Source organism: Crotalus tigris, unplaced genomic scaffold (genome assembly GCF_016545835.1).
Source record: "Crotalus tigris isolate CLP2741 ecotype Arizona unplaced genomic scaffold, ASM1654583v1 scf7180000017834.3080900, whole genome shotgun sequence".
Classification (NCBI taxonomy): Eukaryota; Metazoa; Chordata; class Lepidosauria; order Squamata; family Viperidae; genus Crotalus; species Crotalus tigris.
Genome location: NW_024096662.1, coordinates 546595 through 573883, shown reverse-complemented (window position 1 = coordinate 573883; position 27289 = coordinate 546595). Strand labels below are relative to the sequence as shown.

The window sequence follows — 27289 nt, the reverse complement described above, 5'->3', positions numbered from 1 at the left end:
TGATTTTCATTCAATTTTATTTCTTAAATACATAGCTATTTCATAGCAAATACATAATTAGTGATACAATTGTATACAGGTTTCTCCTCAGCAAGACTCTTTCAATCTGTATTCCAGTGTGATAAGCCCAGGAATGCAGCCAAATTATGGTTCCCAGAGCTCATGGTAATATCTCCCCCTCCACCAGAATAAACATATTACGTACCAATTGGTAACACAATAATTATTCATAGAGTGGGACTCTTCCCTAGCCACAATTCCCCTAGTTCATTTTCCCAGTCATGCAAGCATTCTAACAATTTAAATATCTGCTAAATTTACATCCAGTTCCCATAAGCTGATGTCTTCCAGGTCATGCATTAGATATATATCCCACAACACTAGGACAATATGGTCCTTGCTGATGAAGATTTGTAATCCAGCTAAATCTTAATAGTACCAAGAATTGGAGACTGAAGCAAAACTTTTTCATAGGCTATTTGAGAATCTGAGTGTTTTTTCCTAAACAGATTTGTTCTGGAATGATGACAGAGGACAACTTGGGAAGATTGGAAGTGTATGACAGCATCATTTGAGTGGTCCCTGAATGGGGCAGAGCAAAAAGTAGGGATTGGAAGAAACTCTGCAGTGGCTAAAACATTCATTTGTATTCTCTCTTCTGTCTTTTCATCTTAGCACTACTGTTTTGAAGTGAGGATAGATTAGTGCTTACCATGAGATCATTCCCTTCCACATTCCCTTTTTTTCTTTCTACATATGCAGAGTGCTGATTCTATACTGGAAGAAATTAATTCAGTCTCCTCCATGCCTTTATTGTATTTCTCCAAGTAATTGAATCAAAGTACATACGGCCAACATCTCTCTCCATTACTTAGCCCGGATCAAATGCCTTGTGGTTTCCAAATGGTTTGATATTTTATTGCTTATGTGAGCAGGTTGGGGGAATATATACTGCTGCAAGGGCTGAAGGCAGGTTGGCTTCATATCTCATTGGCACAACAATTAAAGATGAAATATAATTGGATTCTGACACAAACAAGTAATAGCGTTGCATCATTTAAAAAATAGGGGATGCTCCACACCACTTCAGTGTTTTTTGTTCAGGGTCAGTTTTAATCCCAACAGAGATAGGCAGTTCTCTTTTATCACCTCAAGAGTTCCTTTGCTTTTTTTCCTTCTGGATCTGATATCTCAAATCCACTCATAGCCAGGATGCAAGCAGGTAACTGAGCTTGCAATGAGGCTGGATAGTATGGGATAACTGGATGAGAGCAAGGGTCATGTGCTCTGACCGTTTCTCTTCTGGTAGCATGCTATGCAGTAGCGCTCCTTGTGCCCCCTGCTCACTGAACAAGCATGACACACAGTGCTCTGGCACCACCTATGGGAGTGGGAGAGAAAGACAACAGGAGATCACTTTTTATTCACGCCCAAATTTAATGACTTGATACCTAGCCCATCTCTGTCTGATCTGAAGGGAATTATACAATCACGGCTGAATGTTTAGCTTCATCAGTAATGCTGCCTAATTATTCTAACTCACAAGTAGCAACGAGAAGCACAATTTAATCTTGTTTCTTGGTTCACACTATTCTCAATGAAATTTATATGCCAATGCAGAAAGCAGCCATTATCTCCCTGAGAAGCCGGCCATAACCAAGAAAAGCCTAATGCGATGGATTGCCTTAGCTTACCTCAAAAAGCACGAACCTCTGTAAATATCAAATATATAAACATTGAAGAGTCCTGCTAGATCATACAAAGTTTAGTCCAGTATTCCAGATACCAATTGAGGCCCACGAGCCAGGTTTGTGTTCCTAGTAACTAACATCCTGCCAACAATAATACCAAATATACCAATAATCAAGGTATAAAGTATAGTTATTATAACCACAAGATACTGAGAAACTTATCTTATTAGTTTGTCTAATTCTCTTTTAAAACCCATGTACATCACAACTACTGATAGCAAAGTAGACAATTTAACTGGTATGTGAAAAAAATGTTCCTTTCCTGTGTCCTAAATCTTGTGTCGATCATCTGAATTGAGTAACTGTAGGACTTAGTATTATGAGAAGGGATGAATGTCTACTTTTATGCCATTTCACATCTCTACATCATGTAATCTTCCTTCACAGGTGAGCAATTCTTAACCTCTTCTTTTTAGTTGACCCATAGTTGCATCTTCTCCAAAGCAAAAATACAGTATTCTTTGGAGATGCAGAGAACAGAACTGGATATCACACTGCAAGCATGGATGCACCACAGATTTGTGCAGAAACTGTACAATATCAGCACTTTCCTTTTTTTATCCCTTCCCCAGGGATCCTCAGTACAGAATTTACAATTTTATAGTAGCCAAACACTGAGCAAATGTTTTATTTGAACTACCCAAGCACAGGTCTACTATCAGACAGCCATGGACCTGGGCTGACTAGCACAGCTGGCAAAGGAACAATAAAGTGTATTGTAAAAGTACATCACAGATGAGATGGAAAAGTCTGTGGGACCATGATTAAACAAATATGATGGCACCACAACTGTCCAAGTTTCTGAGAGCCTCTGCAAAAGAGGTGGTATGCAAATAATATTGTGGTATGGGAAAGCCCAGCTGTTTAAAGGTTAACCCTTTCTGTTTTTATCTCATGAGATAGTTCTTATCACGCTTGTTTTCTCTGCTTCTGAAAATGGCAACATCATATTTAAGGTTTAGACTTCCTTTTTCTGCTGCTTACTGGAAAAGGATGGCCAACCTCCGGAACTGTAGGAAAATACCAAATGCAGCGGTAGCTGAGCAAAGTAAATAAGAGCCAGAAACCCCAGAGTGGAGTTTCTGTCTCTTTTACCAAGTAAATTCAGACCAATACTATTCCCCTCACCTCCTAAACTGGATCACGGCACCAGAGATAGTTGCATTAACACTTTCCATAGTGCACTTTCCTCATCTGTCATTTTTCTCCCTCCAAGTGCTGTAACCCATTAGTGACCTTCCCTAAACTGATGCCCTTAAAATGTTTTGCTTCAAACCTAATAGTAGTGAAGCAGGAGAGGGGCAGTTTTAATCCAAAAAATATGCTGGGCAATTCTGAGGAAAGCTACTTTCCCAGGTCAACTGTACTGCGCAAATCTGAAAACCAAGAAAACCAACCCCCCCCCCCGGTTCATCCAGTCCTACCAAGGGGGGGGGGGGAAAAGATGAACTCTCTACTAAGGCTTGGCACTTTACGACATATTGATCAACTGCAATAAGCAAATCACATTTGCTGGGTCTGTCAGTCCAGTGGAGAAGGAATCTTTCTCTGAAAACCTGTTTTTCTCCCCCTCCCTTAAGCTCTGGGACAGATTGTGGGATGCTCACTTAGAGCTCAATATCTGTTTTGATCATGGTATGCTTGTTCCCACGTTATATTTACTTTACAGCCATTTGTAGGTATTGTATCTGGGCAACATCTCCAATCATCAGAACTGGGCATAAATACATCACCTGCACTGGTATCGGCGTGACATAAGCTTGAACTCTTTTTTGCACTGAGAACACAACCCTGTGTTCTGAGGAACTACATTTGCAACTGGCAAAGTGATACCTTCCGTCTTCTGCCACAAAGCATCCTTCTCCCTAAAATACAGAAAGCAGATACTTTTAAGTTACTTCAAAATACTTCTTGGCAGTTTTTGTCCCTCTTAGGCATTTGTATTTGGCTTATTTGGCCCCAGTGCTGTTACTCTTTCTGAAATCCCACAGTGGTTGGAGGTTTTAGAAGAATTAACCGTAACTTCCTTTTTAAAGGAAGTTGATGAAATTCATTTAGATGATCTCTGGCATAAGAAACCTGAATATCCTGTTATGGTAAACCAAAGGAAGGTAATTTTATACAGCAGCAAATTTGTTTTTTATAATCTTAAAATGATTACAACGAAAGGTCTGTGTCGTGGTTCCAATGAATGAGACCAAATAAATCAGAACTCTGAGGCAGGAAAGTTCCTCAAAGAACATGTTTATTGGATATACATCATCGGCACGGTCAAAAGTGAAACCACATCTAAACTTTCCCTCCTAGAATCAAAGTAATACAATGTAACGATTCCCACGATTCTCCTCTTCCACTACGGTGTGGGACTGACCTTGGTTCCCACAAGATTTGCTTGTGTTTAGACTACTAGAAATAAGTTTTCCCCCCTCCCTTTCTTGTGGCAACCTAGAACAACGAAAATGGCTGCAGCCAGGTTCGTTGTAGAGCTGACAGTTTGCTTTGTGTATATTGAATGCCTCAGAAAATGTTTAACAGAGATCAGCTATAACAACGTTCCTGTTGGAAGTGCAGTTCAAATGGTTTGGTCTTGTACTTTTATCCTCATATTTTGGGCCAACTCCAAAAGGATTGTTAATACAGTTTTGGATTGCATGCTAAAATAATTATGTTTTTCTTCCCAATAGATGAAATTTATTATAAATTATAGATCTTTTGGAGATGAGAGCTGATTAAAAGAACTACCATTCAACACTAGAATAAGGAATGTACATTTAATCTATAGAGAGAGCGTTTTGAAATGTGTTGTCTGTCAACATTTGAATTAGCTTTTTTTGACAAAGGGCCAAGGAAGAAGACTTTCAAGCAATATAACCAAGGTTTTTGGAATTGTTCTATATATTACATACATAAAAGCACTTTTGGGGAGTCTTTTTCTTAACCATTATTTTCCATCTTCTGAGGAAACAGGTTCCATTGTCCAGCAGTTTGTACTGTTGAAAAATCATCTATCATTTACTCAAAACCCTTTGCTTATAATCCATAATTTTTGGGTTGCTTATTACCTTTTGGAGCAACAGAAAATTTTTGCTCTATTACCTATTTAACAGTTCTTCAAATATTTATCATCACTTAACTTAGGTTAGACTAAAACGAGTTTTCCTAGATTAAATAATGAGGATCTAGTCAAGTTGTATGCATTGATCCAGTATCGGCTAAGTTTTTGGTTTACATTTTCTCCAGTGACTAACTAGGAAGGTTGCATAGTAATCAAATTAATGACATCTCTTTTTTCCCCCTCCCTTTTACCTCTGTTAATTCTCTATCACCAATATATCAAGTTGCATAAGATACTCGGGGACAGTGAATATGTCACCATCTGGGACCTTGAAATCTGAACTGGTTTGGCAAAATTGGTCATTCATTATTATAGAGCACCTGGCTGAAAACAGCTTCATACAATACAACTGGCCTGTCAGTGGATATTGTCCTCTGTCAGTACAAAATGACATCAATTTGATCTTCACAGGTCAAAACACAGGTTGGACTATGAATGTATCTGTGCAAGGAGAGCACCGATTGCTATATATCAAGCTTCAAAAGAGAGTTCTCATGGCCTCCATTTCAGAGAGACTAATAGGAAAGGCAATACAATCTCTCTTAACAGACCAAAAAGAAAATTACCATAAAAACTGCTTGGAAGTAATTAACAGCAACTACAAGATCAAATGACTCTGCCACCTTCTGGAGAGCAATTACAGTGAGAACATAGTCTGCAGTCTTTCAAAATGAATGCTACACTGTCACAGCCTTTACTAAAGGAAAACATCTCTCTGTCCCTTCTCTTTTTAAATGGATACTGATCATCTTGCCCTTATCATCTTCTCCTAACTTGGTTCAGAGATACATTAATAGTTTAACCAGCCAAAATCTGGAAGGCACTAAGAGGTAAATCTATTCCCCAGAGCTGATTAAAAACAATTCTGTTTAAAGGGTGCCAAGTTTACCCTCACTTTTCCCCCCTTTTTTTGAATTAGCTCAGATTCCTAATTATTGGCTATAATTTTTCTCATCTTCAAGAACACAGTAGTAGCAAAGATGAGCTGGCTAATTATCATCTAGCTGGGATCTGAATTTCTATTTGTAAAACCAATGCCAGGTACAGTGGAGGCCTACCTCTGTGATAGTGCAGGGAAAGAACAGAGAAAAAAGGATAGCCAACTACAAGGTGGCTGGACTCAGTTATAGAGGCAATGAGTACACCATTGGAAAGTTTGAAGGCTCAGTTTAGGGGCAGATTGTCATGGAGAAAAATCTATCCGTGTGTTTATAAAAGTCAATGCTGACCTGATGGCATATAATCAGTTATAATCAGTATCATATATCTAAACCTATAATCAAGGTATTTGTAATGGAAACAATTACATTCATTGTCTGGATGACAAAGAAGCAGGCCATCTGCTCTATAGTGGATAATGGTCTTGTACTGTGTCATATGATGGAAAAACATGCCACATGATCTAAATGGGCTCTATTTCCTGTTTTCATTGGTTTCTATCAGGTTTCTTACTCTATATCTAGGGTAAAATTATGGTGCAAGTATTTGAGTTCATCAACAGAGAATGTACAGGAAAAATTTAAATCTGACCCTAAGGGAATGAAGGTTCAAGACACACTTGGAAATAAGGCAGTATGAAAACACTGAAGACAAAGGGGGTAAGCTGACTGAATTGTCTTCCCTTGCATTACTCACCAGATTTGCCCATATACCTATAGAGTACAGAATTAAGGCGTTAAGACAGGGGTGTCAAACTGCTGGTCCACGGGCTGGATGCGTCACGTGGAAGCCGCGCCCACCCCATTGCGGGCAATGGCAAAACCGGCCCGATACGTTGCACAACGTCACGTGACGTCACGAGTTTGACATGCCTGAGTTAAGATATGCTGCAAAATGGAAGGAGGTTTGCCTGCAGAAGTAAGTTAAATTGGATGCTAAGAATCTGATTGCACAGGTCTGTAAGGGGAAGAAGTCAAAACCGAGGCTACAAGATCTATAGGGCAATGTTTCTCAACCTTGGCAACTTTAAGATATGTGGACTCCAATTTCTAGAATTCCTTAGCCAGTAAGGCTTGCTACGGAATTCTGGGAGTTGAAGTCCACAGGTCTTAAAGTTGCCAAAGTTGAGAAATGCTGCTATAGAAACATGATAGATAGATAGATAGATAGATAGATAGATAGATAGATAGATAGATAGATAGAGAGGCAGGCAGGCAGATAACTTTTATTATTATTTTTTTTACTGTGGGCACAATGGCACACATTAAAAATCAAATTTAGTTGCTTGTTCTCAAAGTGTACACATACAAAATATAAATGAAAGGAGAGATTGGATAAGAAATCACATACTGTTTGTTGGGCAGTGGAGAGTAAGTAAGGGAATTAGACTTAAACCACTCTAGAAAACAGGGATTCTATCCCCAAAAAATTAAAAAGGCAAAAACTCAAAATTTCGATGAATAAGGAAAGGTGTAAAAATTGGGGAACTGTAGACGCAAGACAAACTTGGACAGATGCACACAGAAAAGGTGCACAGGGGAGGAAAGGAGAAGAGCTGAAGAAACTTAGCTTGGAAGTGTGGCCAATAGGAGGCGACTTAATGTAGCAGCACTTTTGAGTTAAGGGAGAGGGGGTTAACTTCTTACTGATGAGTAAGAAGTAAAAGAGAGAAATCACTTTGTCCAGCTGGATTCCACTGCATGTAGCTTGCAAGTCAAGAAATTTAACTGAGGTATACAAATAGAGAGGAAGAAAAGTAGGCTGGATTCAGATAAGCTAGATGGAAGGATGAGATCCAGTAGACAGTATAAAGAAGAGAGTGAAGGAATCTGTTATATGAAACATGTTCTGTGGTCATTTTTACTAGGGGAGGAGTACAGTTAGTTTCAATATGTCCTGTACTTTTGAGATATGGGGCATCTCTAAGGGAAAAAAGTCTCCTTTTGTCTCTGAACAAGCCAGCACGCAGGGAGAGTCATTCCACTGAATTCAATTGTTTCCTATTATTGAAATGTTTTTCTTGTTCTGGGTTAACGCTTCCTGTATATTGTTTTCTTAACACAAGTAGTATAATAAAGCTGGTCATGTGTCTGTTCATACCTAGAGATTTTTTTAAAAAAAAAAATTTGGAGCCCCAGGACAAATGGAGAAAATTGCCTCTTGGTGCCATCCTTTAACCCCTTGGTTACAGGAAGATTTGGCAGCAAGCTTATTTAAATTGAATTAGCTAAAAGCTGGACCTTCTTGCAAAACCAATTCTAAAAGAGGACCTACCTACTTTTAGAGCAGTGGTTCTCAACCTTTTTAATGTCGCGACCCCAACAGGTCATAACTCGAGGACTACCCAACTGGTCATAAGTTGAGGACTTTCCCTGCCCGGAAGCGCCGCGCATGCATGGTGCCGCCCCCTGCGTCAGCCGAGGCGTATCTGGCAAGCGGCAGAGACGGTGCAGGCCGACAACCGGCTGGCCTCCCACCTCTGGCACTCTTTTACTTACATTTTTAATAGTTGCTCAGCAGGGAGGGGTGGAAGCTTCCAGACAGCTCGCCTTCGCTGCAGATAACTTGCAGCACCGTTTGCAGAATGGGACTTTTGGCGGGCTCAGCAGGGCAGAGACAGCCTGGACAATTCCTATTGGCTTTTGAAAGCCAATAGAATTAGACTCTATTCAAGAGAGTCTATTCTATTGGCCTTCAAAAGCCAATAGAATAAAAGGGAGTAGCACAGCTAAGGAAAAGGGGGAAAAATGGCGGACTGCATTGTTTGCCGGCCCCCGTGAAATGGTCGTTCGACCCCAAATGGGGTCCCGACCCACAGGTTGAGAACCACTGTTTTAGAGTTTCATTGATTACCTTGGATACACTGGAAGTGTCCATGGACAGCATTTGAGCTTTCCTGGTCTGTAACTTATGTAGTATGCTCCCACCCCACCCCACCCCAAATCTAAAATCAACGTGGAAGAAAACCATTATCTATTCCTGATGGGCTTCCTTTACTCACTGCAATAATTCCAGAAGTTTGATTTTCATATTGCTGATGACCATTCCCTGTTCCGACAGCTCCTCTTTCAATTTCTTCTCCTTCTCCTTAGACTCCTGGCAGTTTTTCTCCAGCAAAAGTTGTAATTGTTCCTTTTCTTGCTGAGAGCTAAGCGGGAAAAGAAAGGCTCGTGTAAGTCAGGATCTACTATGCACATCAGAGCTATGGAGTGCTTCGTAGTTCCTTCCAAAAATGTGCTTTGCAACTTTTTTCCAGTAGAGAGAGGAAACCTATGGATCTTCCATATGGCACTCCCCACTGATCCCGATTTTCATTCTGTAGGTAATCTTAGTGATTTCTAGCAGAGGTGGTAGTTCCCAGCATCTCTCATTATTAGACATGCTGGCCAGCTACCAGAGGTTGTAGTTCAATCATATTTGATGGATCATATAGGTTCCTTGCTCTAGTTTAGAAGCAAGAAGAAATGCTACTAGAGCAGTTTAAACCTTGATTTAGAGCAGAGGTCCCCAACCTTTTGGGCACCAGGGCTCGGTTCCATGGACAGAGGTTTTTCCATGGACTGGAGGGTGTGTGGTTTTCTGTGCTGCCTGCATCCTGCAGATGGGGGCTTTGCTTGTTTGTGTGGACCAGTTGCTGGCATGCCGCAGACCGGTACTGGTCCACAGACCTGGGGTTGGGGACCCCTGCTTTAGAGTCTATTCAAGTATTTTAGACTGCTGATTGCCTATTGCTGTGATCTCTGAGCATGGTATCTTTAGAAGGGCCCAGTCCATTACAAGAATCAAACAACATATCATTTAATTTAGTCTACATTGATAATTGCAGATGGCCTTCTTTTCACTGGTAGCAGCCCACTATCCAATGAAATTGTGCCTCAGTTTCAGGTTCACGAATACTGAACTTGTGTTTGTGTCCTTACCATTTGAAGCAAATGAAATGCATTATTAGAAAGCTTTATAAAACATCAACACAGAGATTTTAAATTTCTTTTGCAAAATATAAGTGGGATGCAAATGAGAAGTACCTGATTGGTGAGAAAGCTCCCTGCTCTTTTATGTTTCAAAATGATTAAGAATATAAGGGAGTTCCTCACACCGAGGTCACACCTTTGACCTGCAGTCCCTTGGTAGTGTTTGCAGGGATTTAGTAATACATCTCTGATATTTTAGACAAAGTCGTTTGTTCTTCAACCATCACTTGAAGATGCCATGGTTTGAAACTTGAGCTCTGAATGCAAGACACATGCTCTGTCACTGAGCTATGGCCAGTTCCCTAAATACAACTTTAAATGTAATGGGGTTCATGCCCTCACCGGTTCAGCTGCTCCATGAGATGACCTGTTGTTTTTTCCTTGGCTATTAACATTTTTATTGCCTGCCGGACATCTTCTGTCATTTTATCCAAATGGCCAGCTAGATCCTGGGAAATCAAAGATGACAAGAAGGCACAGCAGAAGATCAGTGACTATCAGGCAGACAGCATACACACCTGTCTCCCAGGAGTCAGAATTATTGTCAAGACATAGGTTCTAGCAGTACTAGTTGCTCAAGGTTTTTTTTTGCCAGTTAAGACTTGATTTTGAACCCTCAAATCCTTCAGTCATGTAACTGCTACATGCTGACTTTCATTCCACCAAAATTCAGAGAACTGTGACTATCACCTCTATTACTTGATTTCTGAGTCAGCTTCATCCCTCCTAAACTCTCCTAAAACTCTTCCATTCTGGTAACGTCTGTGATCTCTATGCATACCAAAAAGAGCTAATTTACCAGAAAACTAGAAAAAAAAATTTCTTTAATTTCCTAAAAAATAAACAAATGGCATCCCCCACTGAGCCCCGTTTTTATTCTATAGGTAATCCTAGTGATATCTAACAGAGTTAGGATCCTTAACAATGCATGACATCTAGGAACATTTTAGTAAAGATGTGCCAGTTCCTTATAGTTTTTTAATATATGGCTTGCCGTTGGTCACATCCTATTTAAAAAGATAAATATTAATTACATGTGGAACCATCCTCAAGGTTGGTGATACCCTATTCCTTGGCTGTCATAGAATAATAGGCACCTACCTTCTCATGCACTTCCGTTCTCTGTGTGGCACCATCGTCTTTCTTGATAGGTCCTTCCAAATCCTGAAGCACACCAATCTGAATCGCTTTCATTGTCAAAGGTGATCTTGCTATTCCATGATTCTTTCCCTCTGTGACAAGGCCTCTTTCCTTCACAGGAGCCCTGGTTTCCTTGCTGTTGCTCTCATGTGCTAGATGTGTCATTGTCATGGAAGAAACTGGTGCTACCTGCAGAACATCATCTTCTGTGGGCCATTTCCAGCATTGCCCCAGTTCCTCACTCAGCTGTTTTGCTACATTGGTGGCTTGCACTTTCTCCAGCTGCAGCTGTTCTATTTGATTCTTCAGCTTCAAGCACTCCTCTCTTAGTGTGGAAGCTATGCTCTCACTTTTCTCCTGTTGGGTTTTCTGTAGAGTTTGGCTGGTGGTCTTCAATGTCTCCAGCTCACTTCTCAGCCATGTCATCTCCTGAATCTGAACTTCCAGACTAGCAGTTGTACTTTCTGTCTGTTTTACCAAGACTTCTCTTTCTCCAAGGGCTTGTTGCAGAGTGGCTTGGAGCTGTTGCTTATCCTCTTGAAGTCTGACTATTTCTTTTTCAAAAGTATTTAGCTGGCCCGTGAGTGTCTGTAAAGTTCTTTCCCATCTCCTCTGTTCCTCGAGAGAGTCTGCTTCCAGCTGGAACTTTTTGCTGGCCATTTCCTCTAACTGGGCTTCCAGTGTTATGTTTTTCTCCAAGCTTTCCTTTAGGCAGGCAGATTGGTTATTTAGCTCTCTTTGCAAACTCAGGGCTGCTTTCTCATGGTCCCTTAGGGCCTTTTCCTGCTTCTCCAGAGACACCTGGAGGGTGACAAGTTGCTCTTGACATACCAGCAGCTCTTTCTGAAGGTCTTTCATTTCAAGCTTGGAAAGCACCAGACTTTGTTCCTGAGACACAAAAGTTTCCAGAAGAGTCTCCTTCTCCTTTTCTAAATGCTTTATTTCAGCCAAACTCCTCTCTAGTTTCTTCTTAAGTGGATCCATGTCCTGTATGGTTGAATAGTCTTCTCTTTTTACCGTCCTGCAACATTTCTCTTCTGCCAGCTCCTTGACTGTTTCCAGTTGGCCATGTTGGCTCTTCATGGCTGCCACATATTCTTCCCACCTCTCCAGGCTCTTTTCAGATACTTTCAATTTCTCCTGCAGTCCCTGACATTGAGAAATCAGCTGCTGTTGCTTCAAATCTTGGGCCTCCATATGTGCCAGATGCTCTCTCCTCTCTGCCTCCTGAGTACTCAGTCTCCGTTCTGCCTCTTTGAGAGCTATCTCAGCACCTTCCTTTTTGGCCCATGCCTCTTGACATTCCCCAGTCAAACTGGCAATCTTACATTCTGCTTCTCTGAGTGCTTTTACTACCTTGGCCAATTCCTGCTGTTGTTTTTCCTGCTCACCTGTTTTCTCTTTCAGTTGTTCTTCGTATTTTGTCAGTTCTTCTTTTAGAGAGCGGTTTTCTTTAGAAAGAGCTTGCTTTAGAGATGCTTTTTCCTCTTGTTGCAAGGCCAACTTTTGCTGTAGAATGCTCATCTCCCCTATCAATGTTCTCAAGCATTCTTGCTTCTGCAAGGTGTCACCTTCCACTATCCCATCTACCTTCCTACAGGGGAAGTGTTTGGGTTGAGGGTAACATAATCCTTGGATATAAGGCATGCTGCCTGGCTGCTCCTTTTCCAAGTGGACCTGCAAATCACCATCCGCCCTTTTCTGCTCCTTGTCAGAAGGTGGACACTGGACATACCTTTCCATAAAAGGGTTCAGTTTCAGAAGGGAACCCATCTGCAAGAGACTGTTTTTTCTGCTTCGCCAGACTCCAATCCATTTCTCCAATGGCTGTTCCAGCCCAGGCCTCAACTGATCATCTACCCTTGAATCAGTAACATCCATTGTTCTGGGCAGGCTCCTGTGTACTAAGGTGCTTCCTTGACGAAGCCCATGTTCTTGGTTTGAGTTTTCAACCTATAATGAATAAATAAATAAATAATTGATACAAGATGGTACTACCCTAATAGAAATACTAAAAGATTTCAAGTTACAGTCACCAAAACATTGTACATTCTCATAAACAAAGTGGGATGGGATTCTCTTAGCCTGGAGACAAAAAAGGGATGTTTCCAAAATGTTGCAGATCAAAAACAGATGGGCATATTTTGTAGTGTAAGCTGCCTAGAGTGCGATTTGGGCAGCCATATAAAATGTGTTTAATAAGTAAATAAAAATAATATCAAGTAAACAATTACCACCTTCCCCATTAAACCAAGACCAGTAAGAAAGAGGATCAATTTCAATGGGTAACAGACATATTGATAAAGGAGGGCCGAGGTACACACAGCCAAGATTTTGCAACCTATCCCCCTTTTTACTTGCAATAAACCTGTCTACTCGGACTCTATAACAATTTTGCTTCACTGGCTCTTTGTCTGAGCAGAAATAAAGTCTGACTGTCTGCTTCCTTGGTTAAGAATTACTGTAAGGGAGTACGTAGCATTTGCAGAGCAATTTGCAAGCACAGGTCGTTCTTGATTTACAACAGTTTGTTTAGTTCAAAGTTACAATGGCACTGGAAAAAGTGACTTATGACCATTTTTTTCACACAACCGTTGTCGCATCCTGATGGTCAGGTGATCAAAATTCTGATGCTTGGCAACTGGTTCGTATTTATCAGGGTTGCAGGGTCCCAGAGTCATGTGATCAACTTTTGTGACCACCTGACAAGTAAAGACAATGGGGAAGCCAGACTCACTTAACAACCAGGTTACCAACTTAACCACTGCAATGATTCACTTAATAACTGTGGCAAGAAAAATTGTGAAATGGACAAAACTCACTTAACAAATGTCTCGCTTAGCAACCTAAATTTGGGGCTCAGTTGTGGTCACAAATCGAGGATTACCTGTACCCTCACTGAGCTTTGAACTTTCATTTTCCTCTCTCGGGATGAACTCTGCAAAGCTGATGTTGCAAAACGGAATGGGAAAGAAGATGGCTGGGGGAGATGCTGATTACAGAAGCCATAGTATCTCCACTACTTCCTCCCTTAATTACAAAATTGAATTTGTAACTTTTTCTAAACGTTCGCCTTTATTCACATAAGAAAACGGATTGCCTGGAATTGTGGGAATTGTTCCAGACATGTCTGCAGGATACCAGATTGGGAAAAATGGCTGTTAAGTTATCTTTTAAGGGAAATGGAAGAAGTGACCTAATTTCAACTTCTGAAAGCCTAGCCCTGCAATTCTAAGCTTGAATACGATATACATTAAACATATGATTTATTTATTGTGAAAACTGCATAGGCAGCATCTCAGCCAGATTTACAAAGCAGTTTATGAATTTTGTTCCTGAGTCCATAATCACTTTTGTGGAGAGTTATGCAGGAAGATCTATATTTTTTCCTTTTAATAGTATGACAAAAATCTTGGGATGAACCAAGAATCCAAATCATTGCTGATATCTTCTGGCAGGAAAATCTTTTGCATGTCTAGAGGAGGCAGAGGAAAAACTGGTGTGGCCTCAAGGCACATACTGTACAGCTGATTACTGAAGGTAAGGAGGTGAGGCTTGGTCATTGGTTACACTTGGAGCCCATGATAGAAGAAAGGTTAAATAAATAAATTGTGTACCTTAGACAATCCATCCTCTGATGGGGCATACTTTATAGCTCTGGTGGAAAATCGTGGCAAAACTCTAGGAAAAATAACAATAATAGATCAAGGAGGAAACTACTGACTTCTGTGTCTAATCTCCTATTCAGGCTCTGTTTCATAACATTTCTGGAGGAGATAAGCTACTTGAAGTCAGTTTGAATTGTGATTCTCCAGAAATTAGTAAGCTACAATTTCTAGTGTTTCCTATCATTAGCAGCCACAGATTTTTCATCACTACCCTCGAGAGACCATTACAGATTATGACGTGGCCTAAATCTATGAGAAGAGTAGAAAGAGTGCATACCTAAGCATTATAGACTATTGTATAAAGGGACAGCAAACAGTCCATAAGAGTTTGTTTCACAGAGTCTGAGGGTTCACGAGCAGAAAAAGTAAATGAATTTGAACGTGAAAGGTACATGAACAACTAACCTTGCAAAGATGTGAACAATGACGAAGGAGGAAAGAAAAGAAGAACATATATTTTAAAATTCTAGAGAAGCATATTTGTAAATAAATAACACAATAACTAAAGCCTGATTATAATTTTCAGTGCAGCTGTCCTATCAAAAACATATGCTTCTTATGGCCAGCATTTTGAACACTGGAGGAATATACATTCCATTAGCACATAGGTACCTGAATGGTAAGCCTTATATTGCTCCAAGATGCCTTATTCAGAAATATCAGTGTGAGGTGGCTATATGTGAATCCCTAGTTCCTCACATTTGGGAAGGCCTGCGTCTTGTTACTCACTCTGAGACTATAGGCCAGGCAACATCCAAATCTTCTCTGCGGAGGGCCAGATGGAAGGCCATGCCATTCAACTCATAGAGGGAGCTCAAAATGTCCGTCCGTAGCTTTTCCTCCAAGAAAGGGCTATGTGCATAGTACCACTCACTGTCAAGAACAAACCACAAAGCATACTAACTCACAGCTGCCCATGTTACCTCCATTCCGTTCTCACTACGGACCAGAGCCAAACAAATGTAATTGGCTTAGAAGGTGGGAGACCACCTATGTATCACGAACCTTGAAAATGCAAAAGTAACTAATACAGTTAACCTACATCTACCACCCCCTTAACTCTGCCAATTGAGGATTATCCTACTAAATCGAGGTTAGGGTTGTATCGAGGCCCAGGGCAAAAAGAGCCCTAAAATCTTTAGTGAAATTCTCAAAGCCTATCTAAACATTAACTTCATTCATTCATTCATTCATTTTTTTATTGAAAAGTTTTGTAAAAGTTACAATATAAACCCCAAAACCAACCCAAACCAACCCCCCCCACTTCCCAGAGCTGAATACAGGGTTACAATTATATTAATCATAATCATAATCTAACATTAACCAACTATATCAATAACCAAATCCATTATGCGCTTTAACTCCCCTTTAACATAAATATAAACAATTCATTCATTCTTGATTGTATTTAAATAACAGCATTTAAGTACAATTCATTTCATTCATTCTTGATTGTACTTAAATAACAGCATTTAAGTATAATTCGTTTAATTCAAAAGTAATTGTTATCTTGGCACGAGCTGTTTCTTTGTTTTGATCCCACCTCTTAGTTTTAAAGAAAGTTTACCCTGTGAAGATAGCTAGGGAATTCTCTAGGAACATTTCCACTCTGCCATGCTTTTCATCCCACAAAACCTCAGAAGCAGTTTGGGAGCAACTGGTCTCTAACGCCACTTGAGTTGACTTGAAATGCTGAGGCGAAGGGGTGAGTTATCAACGCCCTCAGCTACCACACTCTCTGCCACAACAAAAACCTCAACACCCGCACTCCACGCCAAAGGAAAGAAAACAAGAGCAGCAAAAACAAATAAATTATCAATGATTAAATCTTGTCAATTTTGCACCGTTTAATTTTTTTTTTTAATTGTATAGAAGGGGATTTATGACAGGTCTTGTGAAATCTTCGCAATAGCACTTTCTTATGGGTCTTAATGTTCAAAAATCTGGAGAACAGGGAAGAAAGAGCTCTTGTCAATGTGGAAGCACACAGATAGCCGAATTTTATGGTAGCTTTCCCAGGTCTGTACCTGAACCAGAAATTAATCAGCCTAACTCTCCAACACGGTTGATGTAATGCGATAAAGAGATCCAGCTGCTTCCAAATGGGTATTGGATACTTGCAAGAAAAGGCTCTCACCTGGTGGTTTCTGGTTCCATGAAACAGAGCTGCAAGGTCTCAGCTAACTGTTGATGGACCAGGCAGTAGCGGATGAAAGCACGGCCCTTCCCCACAGCAGTTTTCAGCTATCAAAGAAACAAATTTATGTTCCAATGAAAGACCAAAGTAATAAAGAACTCCTTAAATTGCCCTATTTGCTAAAGGTATTTATTTATACATTCTCTCTAGACCAGGGGCCTTCAAACTTGGCCTTTTTATGACTTGTGGACTTCAACTCCCAGAATTCTTCAGCCAGCATGCCTGGCTGAGGAATTCTGGGAGTTGAAGTCCACAAGTCATAAAAGGGCCAAGTTTGAAGATCCCTGCTCTAGACTATCCAACTTGGCTTACATCTTCTTCTAAGTTCCCTGTAATTTGTCTTTCCCACTTGCTTCCACTGCAATGATCCATTGTGCCAATGTCCTAGTCTTGGTGCAAATCAATCCATATTGATATTCTTCACCAGAGTCTAAATAAAGAATGAACTATCACTAAATTTCCTTGGGAACTGCACTACCTTGCTATAGAACTATGACTAAAAGGTTCTAAACAAATGTTCCAATGAAAGACCAAAGTAGTAAAGAACTCCTTAAATTGCCCTATTTGCTAAAGGTATTTATTTATACATTCTCTCTAGACCAGGGTCTTGAAACCTGGCCTTGTTATGACTTGTGGACTTCAACTCCCAGAATTCCTCAGCCAGCATGTATATATTTTTGTAGGTACATGTGTGAACGCATATGTGTATGTGCACACACATATACGAGTATATATACATACAGCACATAGATAGGTAGTCCTTAGATAATGACTGCCCTGTTTAATGACCATTTGAACTTAAAATGGCACTGAAATTTATGACCTGTCCTCAAATTTATGATGTTTACAGTGTCCCTGCTGTTATGTGATAACCATTTAGACGGCTTCTGACAAAGTCAAAGGGGAAGCTGGCAAGAAGTTGCAAGTTGCGTTTGCATGATGTTTAATTTAATGCCTGCATCTCTGAGTGATGAAGTTGTGGTTCCAATTGTGGTTGCTAAGCGAGGACTACTTGAATAAAAAAAGCAATGTAATCAAGCAACCAACGTACATTATAATCGTTAGATGGAAATTTTCAATTTTTTTTCTTCTTAAAGGAAGAAATTAAAGTGAAAAAGTTTCTTTAAAAATATTAGATACCGTGGGTCTTTGAAGTATTTAACCCTAACCCTAACCCTATGTTACCATAGAAACATTATTCCCGTTTCTTATCGGGTTCCCTTTGTCAAACACAAAGGCTAATTCCTATTTAAAACATGGAGCACAATTCTAGGATACCTTCCCATTATTTCAGTGGAAAAGAATACAGTATGAACTCCTGGGCATATGCATATTGTCAACAAGGGAGGTAGAATTATTCAGTAATTCCATTCAACCAATCTCACAACGGTACACTGACCTAAGAAATAATGTAGTATATTCAGTTTTGTTTATCACAATGCGCAAAACCAATTGTTTCAGTCTTATAAACTTTAGTTCAATTTATGTGTACATGTGATCAGTAACAGAATGCTCTTGACATGAAAGGCTGAAATGGAGCTCCAAGGAATGAAAAAATTTGTTCAAATTAAGGAAATTGCAGTGAGGTTATCTTGGTCCCAGACATTAAAAAAAAAACACTGTGTATCTGAGTAGATCTTTAAAAGCTTAAAAATGGAGCTGTAGAAAGAGATAAATGTGAAGAGCTAATCTTGGAATGTATTTCTGGCAAATCATTTTGACTAAGCAGATTGCTATAGTAACTACATTTCCTTTTGTAAGATGTTTAGTGTTTTTTATGATATACACTTCCAAAAATTTTCAAAAATGAAAGAATTAATTACCTCAATCTTCCCAAACCTAACAATCTCCAGATAGATGAATTGGGACTACAGTTCCCAGAAACCTCATCCAGCATGCTGGATTTGTAACATATCATATCTGGAAGGTACCAGGTTGACACAGAACTGTAGAAATGTAAAAACATTTGTTGTCATCTTCGTGAATATCATCTTAATGTCTTGCATCTTGAATGGTGAGTTATTTAAGCCACCATTGGATGACTCACAGATGTTGTTGAATAGCCCAGCTAGCAGTGATGAATGATCCTTCATCATTAGCCTTGCAGTTTAAGATATTAGAAACTGTAACTCATCAATATCTGGAACATTCCAGATGAGGAGAATTTCCCATACTCCTCTATGTTTTCCCATGGCAAAGAGAAATGCAGCATAGTTGATTTGTTCTCACCAATCCACATTGCCCCCATGTTCTACAATAAACTCACATAAAATATAAATTAATCTTACTTTATCTAAAGAAATGACATGTTGAACCCCTGCATGTGGGTTGCTGTTTAGACGGGTGAGGTTTTGGCTCAGAAAATCCCAATAATCTTTTCTCTGTCCAAATAAATTTTTCTTCTCTTTCAAATCATACTAGAACATGAAGGAATGGAAAAAAATAATATTAATATTTATATGCTCTTCGCTGACATTCTCATTAACGATTCAGTAGCTGATTGTAAGCTGACTGGTGAAAGAACTGAAAAATAGATTTTCTAAATAAGTGTGTTTTAGGGAATACTATAAAGATACTGGAGATTCAGATAGGAATACTGGGGGGAAATAACTCTATACTCCTCCTGTTTATCACATAGCAAAAAGTAAAAATCTTTTGAGGCAACACAAAGATGAGACTTTGCCTAAGGCAGGGTAGCCAAACTGCCGTCCCACAGGCGGGATGTGTCATGGCGAAACCACGCACACCCCAGCTCCGGCAATGGAAAAAAAAATCACGATACGTTGCAACATATCACGTGACATTGTGAGTTTGATACCCCTGGCCTAAGGAGTAAGGAGTGACTTCAATAGCTGGGAGTGCATCATGTTACAACATTAGTAACTAGAACCAATTTAAATTGTATTTCTTGTGATGTACTCTATAATCCAGGAATAAAAAACAATTCTTTACTTGGGGGCTCTATAGTATTTTTTTGGTGTTATCAATAAGGATTTTTGGTAGTGGCAGCTACCAATGCATGCAATGGACAGAAATTAGCTAGAACAATTCTCTCTCTCTCTCTCTCTCTCTCTCTCTCTCTTTCTCCTTCTCTCCCTCTCCTCTCCCTCTCTCCGTCCCTCCCTCTTTCTTTCCCCCTCTCTCACACACATTCTTTCTCCTCCCTTTCTCCTCTCTCCAACAGCCTGTTGCCAAGCAAAGTCCTGGAATTGATGACTGAGTCTCATACCTGCAGTAGAAATTCCAGTTGGGAACAGAACGGTTGCAGTTCCTGGCTACCATCTGTCACTGGGAGACCCCGCTCCCGGTAGTTTTGATTTAAATCAACCAGTGTATCTAAGAGGAAAAGAGGGAAGTCATAAAAAATTGGAGTCCTGCTGTAGCATTTCTCCTCAAGTTAAAATCAGGTGAAGAGGGTGTGTCAAACATACCCATTACAGCAGGGGTCTTCAAACTTGGCAACTTTAAGACTTGTGGACTTCAACTCCCAAAATTCCTCAGCCAGCATGCCTGGCTGAGGAATTCTGGGAGTTGAAGTCCATAAGACATAAAAGGGCCAAGTTTGAAGACCCCTGCATTACATTCTACCCAAAATGACAGAACAAGGAACAAAGAGGAGATATATCTAGGATGACCCCATAGAGGGACTTAATAGTCCAGCAAAAAAAAAAAAAAAAAAGGCTGACTTCCATGAAACCTTTTTAAAGACTGCACACAATTCTCATGTATAGAAAGGAAGAAGATGGAAAGAGCATAAAAGAAAAGCTCATTTGGCAAGGTTATTTATCCCAAATGAGCTTTATTCCTTCTTGCAAAGGAACAGATTAAAAAAAAGGCTGATCTGTTCTGGACAAAGAGGCAATCAATCAATCAATCAATCAATAAAAGGCAGGTTGACTCACACAGTAAAATATGTTAATTGATGGGATGCCCTACTCATTGTTTTATTATTCATACCTTCAACCAGAAAGCTCAATTTTCAGGTGTATCATTGCCTCCATGCAAATTGACTGGGAGGGTTTGTACTTTTTATTGCTGAACTTCTAACAACCCAAGTCTACTCTGAATTTAATTTTATTACTCTGGCCCTGTTAATCTGTTTGTCAAGAACCCATCCACAACTAGATTAGGATTTTACCCAGTGATTCCCATCTTTGGTGCCAAGGCCAAGGTCTATATATGACAGTGTCATAGCTACAACACAGTCAACACAGACAGCACTGCAGTCAACATTCATAACCTCCTATGTGTAAAGGGTATCAGGGAAGGATATCAGGGAAGCATCAGAATAATTTCTTCAGATTATGGCATCCTTGCTAGATACTGTAGATGCGGTGAGTAGGCCTTAGAATAATCTGCCTTTTATTCTTGCAGACATTTTTCAAATTGCAGGAAGGTGTGTGGTGGGCAACTCCAAATAAATGCAGTGAAGATACATGAGGTTTGCCACAGAAGCATAACTGATGCCACTATAAGCTCCTGCTAAACTCGAATGGGCACACATGATTCCACTGAGTTAATTATCCCATTCTGAGCGGTTTCTTTTCTAGCCTGTGGCACGATAGGCACTTGTCTGTGGTTTTCCGGCTAGTTCTTTATAGATAGAGATTTGCCTAGAGATTATGTTAATCTCCCAGACAGCAAAACTGAAAAACCGCTTCAATTTTAACAGGCTACCTTCAGTGACTGGAATCTGGTCACTCTTTCTAATTCTGGCTGGGTTCTAAGTGATTCTCCTCAGGGGAAGGTCAGCAGAACTGCCTAGTCCAGCGGTTCTCAACCTGTGGGTCGGGACCCCATTTGGGGTCGAACGACCATTTCACGGGGGTCGCCAAACAACGCAGTCCGCCATTTTTTCCCCCTTTTCCTTAGCTGTGCTACTCCCTTTTATTCTATTGGCTTTTGAAAGCCAATAGAATAGACTCTCTTGAATAGAGTCTAATTCTATTGGCTTTCAAAAGCCAATAGGAATTGTCCAGGCTGTCTCTGCCCTGCTGAGCCCGCCAAAAGTCCCATTCTGCAAACGGTGCTGCACCAGTTGAGTAGTCCTTGACTTACGACCGGTTGAGTAGTCCTCTTACGACCGGTTGGGGGTCGCGGCATTAAAAAGGTTGAGAATCACTGGCCTAGTCCACAGCCATCAACTGTGCTTTGTTCAGACACCAGGTATGAAACATAATATAAACACAATACAAAAGAATACCATCCCAAGGGATATGTGAGAAATATACCCAACGCCCAAGCAGAACCCAGATAATGCCCATCTTTTTAGAGAGCAGCTACATATACTTACTCTTTAAATCCTTAATCACATGGAGTATTTCTCTGGCAGCAGCCATAGTTTCACATCACCAATCCTTCAAAGGAAACAGCTATTAGTTTTAAGGAAATTCCATGCTGGGTCTACAGTCAGCAAGAACAGCAAGATTATTTCAAGGAAGCAGATCTGGGTGTCTATAAACAAATATTAATTATTTAAATATGTATTGTTATTTAAATATTTACTGTTAGGGGTCTCTTATTCTGCGGATCTCATCTTAATGGCTGCATAGACATGCATAACACTCATTTTAAAAACATGTATAAAAATAGGTTGAATCTAATGCACAATATATAATCTACTCTATTATAGAGAGAGTAGCTGAATTTTTCTTTGTGTGCTCGTAATAGTTTGTAGATTATTGATATTCAGTGATTACTAATCCCAATAAAGCAAAACCTTTTTTTCACCAGAAAGTATAGAAAACTCTGAGCAATAATTTCTTCTCTAAAACGTATAAGGAACTAAACTAATTAATATCACATGGCCAACATTGCTTAGGATGAGTGTTTCACAGCAGTGTCTTCTGAAAACATGGACCCATCTGTCCTTTCTTCTTAACTCACAAGAAGGAAACCAGGAGGCTGAAAAGACAGGCAGGAAACTAGTTAGTTGGTTCTCCTGCTCCTCCTTCATCTGCTGTTCTAGATTCTCCTTCAATTGATAACCCCAAAAGTTTGCTATCTGATGGATTCAGATGGACAATCCCCTTGCAAGGGTCATCAAGCAGTGCAAATATGCCTCTCCATGGAGATCAACCTCGGAAACATCCACATTGTGGTGTTGCAAACTTTTGCCGTCATCTTTTCTCCTGGCAGAAGGTGAGTCTCCTGGGGACTTCTCAGATAGATCTATAACTCTTTAGCTCTTGGGGACTTCTCAGATAGATCTATGCAGGAGTGCATAGATTTCTTGGCAGCAGTACTGATGTTGTTTGCCAGTATCTTCTGGGAAGGTTTTCCAACTTCTCAAGTCTAATCCACTATCCTAGTACTTTTTAGAAGTGTCCCATCCAAGTCCTAATCAGGACTAATTCTGCTTATTTTACCTAAGTTTAGGAGTCAAGTTTTCAATTCCTAAAAGTCCTCAGTTAGTACTGTTATTTTAATAATTTTCAAAGAAGTAAATATGATAGCCTTAGAAATGACACATTTTTTTTCCATCTGTTAAGATAGCTCCTTTCTGTCCCGACCGATGTTTCTCACTTCAAAGGGCTTTTCAGCCTGAGTTTCTATGCCATCCATACCTTTATTCCTGCCTTCATATATTCCTTTATCCCACCCTATTTTCCATCCTGTCCTGTTCTTCTGAAAGAAACAGCGGAGGGGGAGAGAACACCCCTCCCTAATTTGGACAAAGATTGTGCTAGAAAACAGAAACAACAATCATAAAATCAAACTTCATTTCCCTTCAGCTTTCCCCCTGATACTTTCTAGCTATTCTTGGAACTACACAAAATATCCCAGTGACCAAGTCTGCCTTCTCTTATATTTGCCTAATAATTCAAAAGGTCTTAGTCCACAATCAAAATGCTTGCATCTTTGGCCTATTTAAGGAACTTTTACAAACCACTTCAGGCCTTGTGAGAAGTCAAGAGAGACCTTGGCAACTCCTACCAGTTGCAGCCCATGGGTAGAACAACAAATGATGACTTACTGGCACACAATCAGACATCCAAAAATCATAACCATCATTTCAATGCTGCTTTTTAAATGCAAATTTGTAAATTTAAGCATTTTCTGAGCTTAAGGTCCAGGCCAAATGACGTCTTCTCCCTCCCCACCCTTGACCCTGTGCCTCTCAAACCTTCTTTAGGTAAAAGATTTGGCTCTCTCAGTTCTGCTCCATAGCTCTGTACAGACCTTTCAGATGTTTCCTTATAAGCAAGTCCAAATGCGGACCTCATGGAGTCTGAGAATTAGTTGCCCTGCCTGTGGGCAGTTTTCAACCAGCCTGACAGAGATAGCTACCTGTTTGCAGTTACTTCCTTCATGTGCCTCCCCCCCCCCCCCAGGGCAGCTGCTGCTGGCAATCTTGGCATTTGCTCCCAATGTTTGAGCAACCCAGGCTACACATACCTGATTTGAGAGGCTGGATCCTAGCTGAGGACTGGAAAAACAAGCTCTAACACTCGGACAGCCAGACAAGAACAGCTTCCTCTTTCCATTGGAAGTCACCCTTCCCCAAAGGGAAAATGTGATGTTAGAATCTCTCTAGGATTCCAGAAAAGGGAGCACTAACGTAGGCCTGATCTAACCTTTTAAATTCAGACCTTGCAACAGGAAGAGCAGCTGCACCGCTTCTTTGCTATTTTCTGAACTGTGATTTGGTGGAAAAAAGGGGAAATCAGTACATCTTGGGGCAAAAACAAAAGCCAGTATCACTGAGATTTCATATGATACTGTGAACCCACTAGGCTGCCTAGTAGTGTTTTGGGAAGGCTGGTTCAGTGTCTGAATTAAATACAACCCATAACTAATCCTTAAAAAGCTGCCTTGCAGATAAAGGGAAGAATGAAAAGGAGCACTGCAGACCTTGCCCTCCGGGCATGTATGTGAGGGATGATATATTCCTTTTGCTCTCTTTTTTTTCTGAGAGCGATTTCTACACCAGTTCCTGTGAAGGAAAGTATTTAACTATGTGGGAATCTTCCTGAACCTTGAGATATTTAATGGAAATCCAACTCCGGGTGGGAGGTCGAGCTGGCTGGAAGATGGTGTTGTTCAGTTTCATCTCAATCCCGGCCAGTTCGCTTCCGGCTGGGGCAAGTCAGATTACAGGCAGGGAACCGATAAGGGCTTCTCGACGTCCTGCGGGTTGAGTTGAGCGGTGGCCGCTGGACTTTGGGGCACGATCGAAAGACTGATGAATTTTGGGGCGCGATCAGGAGACAGTGGAGTGTTTCTCTCTGCCCGTCCGCTAGACAGATGCAAAGCTCTTGCAGCTGCGAGACTCACCGCCATTTCGGCCTCTCTTGACCCAGCGGTTCCTCTGCGACCTCCCGATCTCCACCGGCAAATCGAAAGTTTCTCGACGGAAAACCTCTTTCCGGGTTCGAGCGTCTATTGCCCCTTCCTCCTCCGGAGGCGCAGCGCCACATCTTCCTTTTCTGAGGGGAAGGGCGAAATCGAGAGTCGCACACCAAGAGCCTGTGAACAGGGGATAGCAAGGCTGGTGAAACAAGGGCCCGCATTTGCCATCTTAGACCAGGCACCAAGGTTGCCGAAAGTAGGCACCTCCACATCTAAAAAGACGCGATAATTGTGCGACCTGAAGAGCTGTGCCTGTTAGTTTTGAATTTGTGAAATGTTTATGTGAAATATATACCTTCCTCTTATGGATGCCCATGCCTGAAATAACAATAACAACAACAATAATAATAAAGTTGGAAGGGACCTTCGAGGTCATCTAGTCCAACCCCCTGCTCAGGCAGGAACCCTACACCATTTCGAACAAATGGCTGTCCAGTCTCTTATTAAAAACTTCCAGTGTTGGAGCATTCACCACTTCTGGAGGCAGGTTGTTCCACTGGCTAATTGTTCTAACTGTCAGGAAGTTTCTCCTTAGTTCTAGGTTACTTCTCTCCTTGATTAGTTTCCATCCATAGATACTGAGTGGCTAACGAACCCATAAACACATTTTTATGCACTTACGGTCTCACAGTTTTATTACCTCGGCTACAAGTGTGAAAGCTCTAGTTCTCAAGCTCAGAATCTGTAAACAACAAACTCAGAAGCAGCTGTTTGGTTTACACATCATGCTAAATCACTGCTCATTTAATAAACCACAAATGGCTCAGTGAACAGTAATAAATTATGAGTACAGGCCAAACTACCCAACAGCAAACAAACTACTTTATAGTTTGCATGCTTGTGAACCCAATCCAGCCCTGGCCCTAGAAATAAAAAGCTAATTCTTTGTGCTCCAAAAGCAATCTTAATGCACACATCTGAGAACCATTCTGTTGAAAATAAACAGGATATGAATATATACTAGGTTGAGTTCAATGTTTATGGGATCTAAACACATACTAAAGAAAGCATATTAATCTCACTGACCTGTTACAAGGAAAGAAAGACCATGCTTCTATGTACACATCTTAACGAAAATGATGGTTTGTATTATGTGTTATGCTCAAAAATATATTCCAAGTGTAAAAAAGAAAACTTAAAAGAAACCTACTAGACAGTCTTCCTTGGAATTTCAAGCCTTAAATTCGTCTATGCATTTATATCACAACAGTATAAGCATACTAATATTTTCATATATGAATTTCTGTAAAAGTCATTATTACCTAAACTGTTAATAGCTAATACTGTATTGCTCAAAATGGTGCCTTTTTAGGTTCCCTCAATAGACATAGAGCTTAAAATATATCAGATCTATAAATTTCCTCTTCATGTGCATAATGCATACCCGAGATTCATTTCTGCATATAGCACCAGCACCACCTAAAGTCTGGAATCCATAGTTCCTTTAAAACTAATGGGGAAAAGATGGAAGCAACAGTAAGAATAAAATGAAGACATTCATGAAGACTTAGCCTGAGGTTATGAAGGCACTTTATGCCTCACACTGAATATTAGAAAAAATCAATGTGGTATAAGAGAACCAGTCTGGTGAAATGGTTAAGCCTTAAAGTATCAGGCAAGAAATCAGGAGAACCTGAGTTCGAATTCTGTCTTAGACAGGAAGCCAACTCTGGGGCCTTGGGCCAGTCACTCATTCTCAACCTTGGGCAAGGCACTTCCAAAATCTTGCCAAGGGAACTGCAGGGACTGGTCCGGGGAAGTTGCCAGGAATCAACACTCACTTGAAAGCATGCACACATACAATGTGATATAAAGAGTAGAATAGGTGTGGGCAGACCACAGTTTGGGTGCAACACTTATGTCAGATCTGCCATTTGCGGGACACTGGGGAACCTTCCTTGCTTGCCCTATTTGTCAGATAATTGGCTGAGAGTTCATGGCAGCAGATAATGATCAGTTGTGACCAGGATCCCTTAGTGGGCTTGCAAAGAGACCCTCCCAGTGGCCTTACATAAAATTGCTGATTTCCTGCAGTGGTAACCAGGCAGTCTGGTGAAGGGAAGGAAGTGAGAATCCTTTACTATTTCAGCAAGATCTCTAGCAAAGAAGCAGGGCAATATGTGTGCTTATGTGGTGCACTTCATCCATTGCAGCTA

The 27289-nt window shown here is 40.5% G+C and overlaps 1 protein-coding gene across 13 annotated transcripts; it reads right to left on the bottom strand.

Moving 5' to 3' along the window:
* Positions 1-25241, bottom strand: RUFY4 (RUN and FYVE domain containing 4). Of its 13 annotated transcripts, none has more exons than XM_039343183.1 (13): positions 24636-25241; positions 22594-22685; positions 22075-22138; positions 20011-20117; positions 19070-19198; positions 16722-16828; positions 15314-15457; positions 14534-14597; positions 10878-12869; positions 10119-10225; positions 8807-8953; positions 3485-3616; positions 1-1381 (listed from the first exon to the last, which is right to left on the bottom strand). In XM_039343183.1, the coding sequence occupies exons 3-13, from the start codon at positions 22118-22120 to the stop codon at positions 1279-1281; spliced, it is 3078 nt and encodes a 1025-aa protein (XP_039199117.1). In that variant the 5' UTR covers positions 22121-22138; positions 22594-22685; positions 24636-25241; the 3' UTR covers positions 1-1278. The 13 variants fall into 13 exon arrangements, with proteins under 13 accessions (XP_039199117.1, XP_039199122.1, XP_039199114.1 ...); XM_039343188.1 differs by having other exon boundaries at positions 25059-25241; XM_039343180.1 differs by lacking the exon at positions 22594-22685 and having other exon boundaries at positions 22075-22184.
* Positions 25242-27289: the final 2048 nt, after the last annotated feature.

What these genes read in the sequence shown, in the direction of transcription:
- RUFY4 (XM_039343183.1), bottom strand. Translation starts at nt 22,120, where the DNA reads ATGGCTGCTGCCAGAGAAATACTCCATGTGATTAAGGATTTAAAGA. An exon ending in AACTGGAATTTCTACTGCAG is followed by an intron (nt 19,199 to 20,010) that starts GTATGAGACTCA and finishes TTCATGTTCTAG; the next exon opens with TATGATTTGAAAGAGAAGAA. An exon ending in CTCATGGAGCAGCTGAACCG is followed by an intron (nt 8,954 to 10,118) that starts GTGAGGGCATGA and finishes TTTCCCGCTTAG; the next exon opens with CTCTCAGCAAGAAAAGGAAC.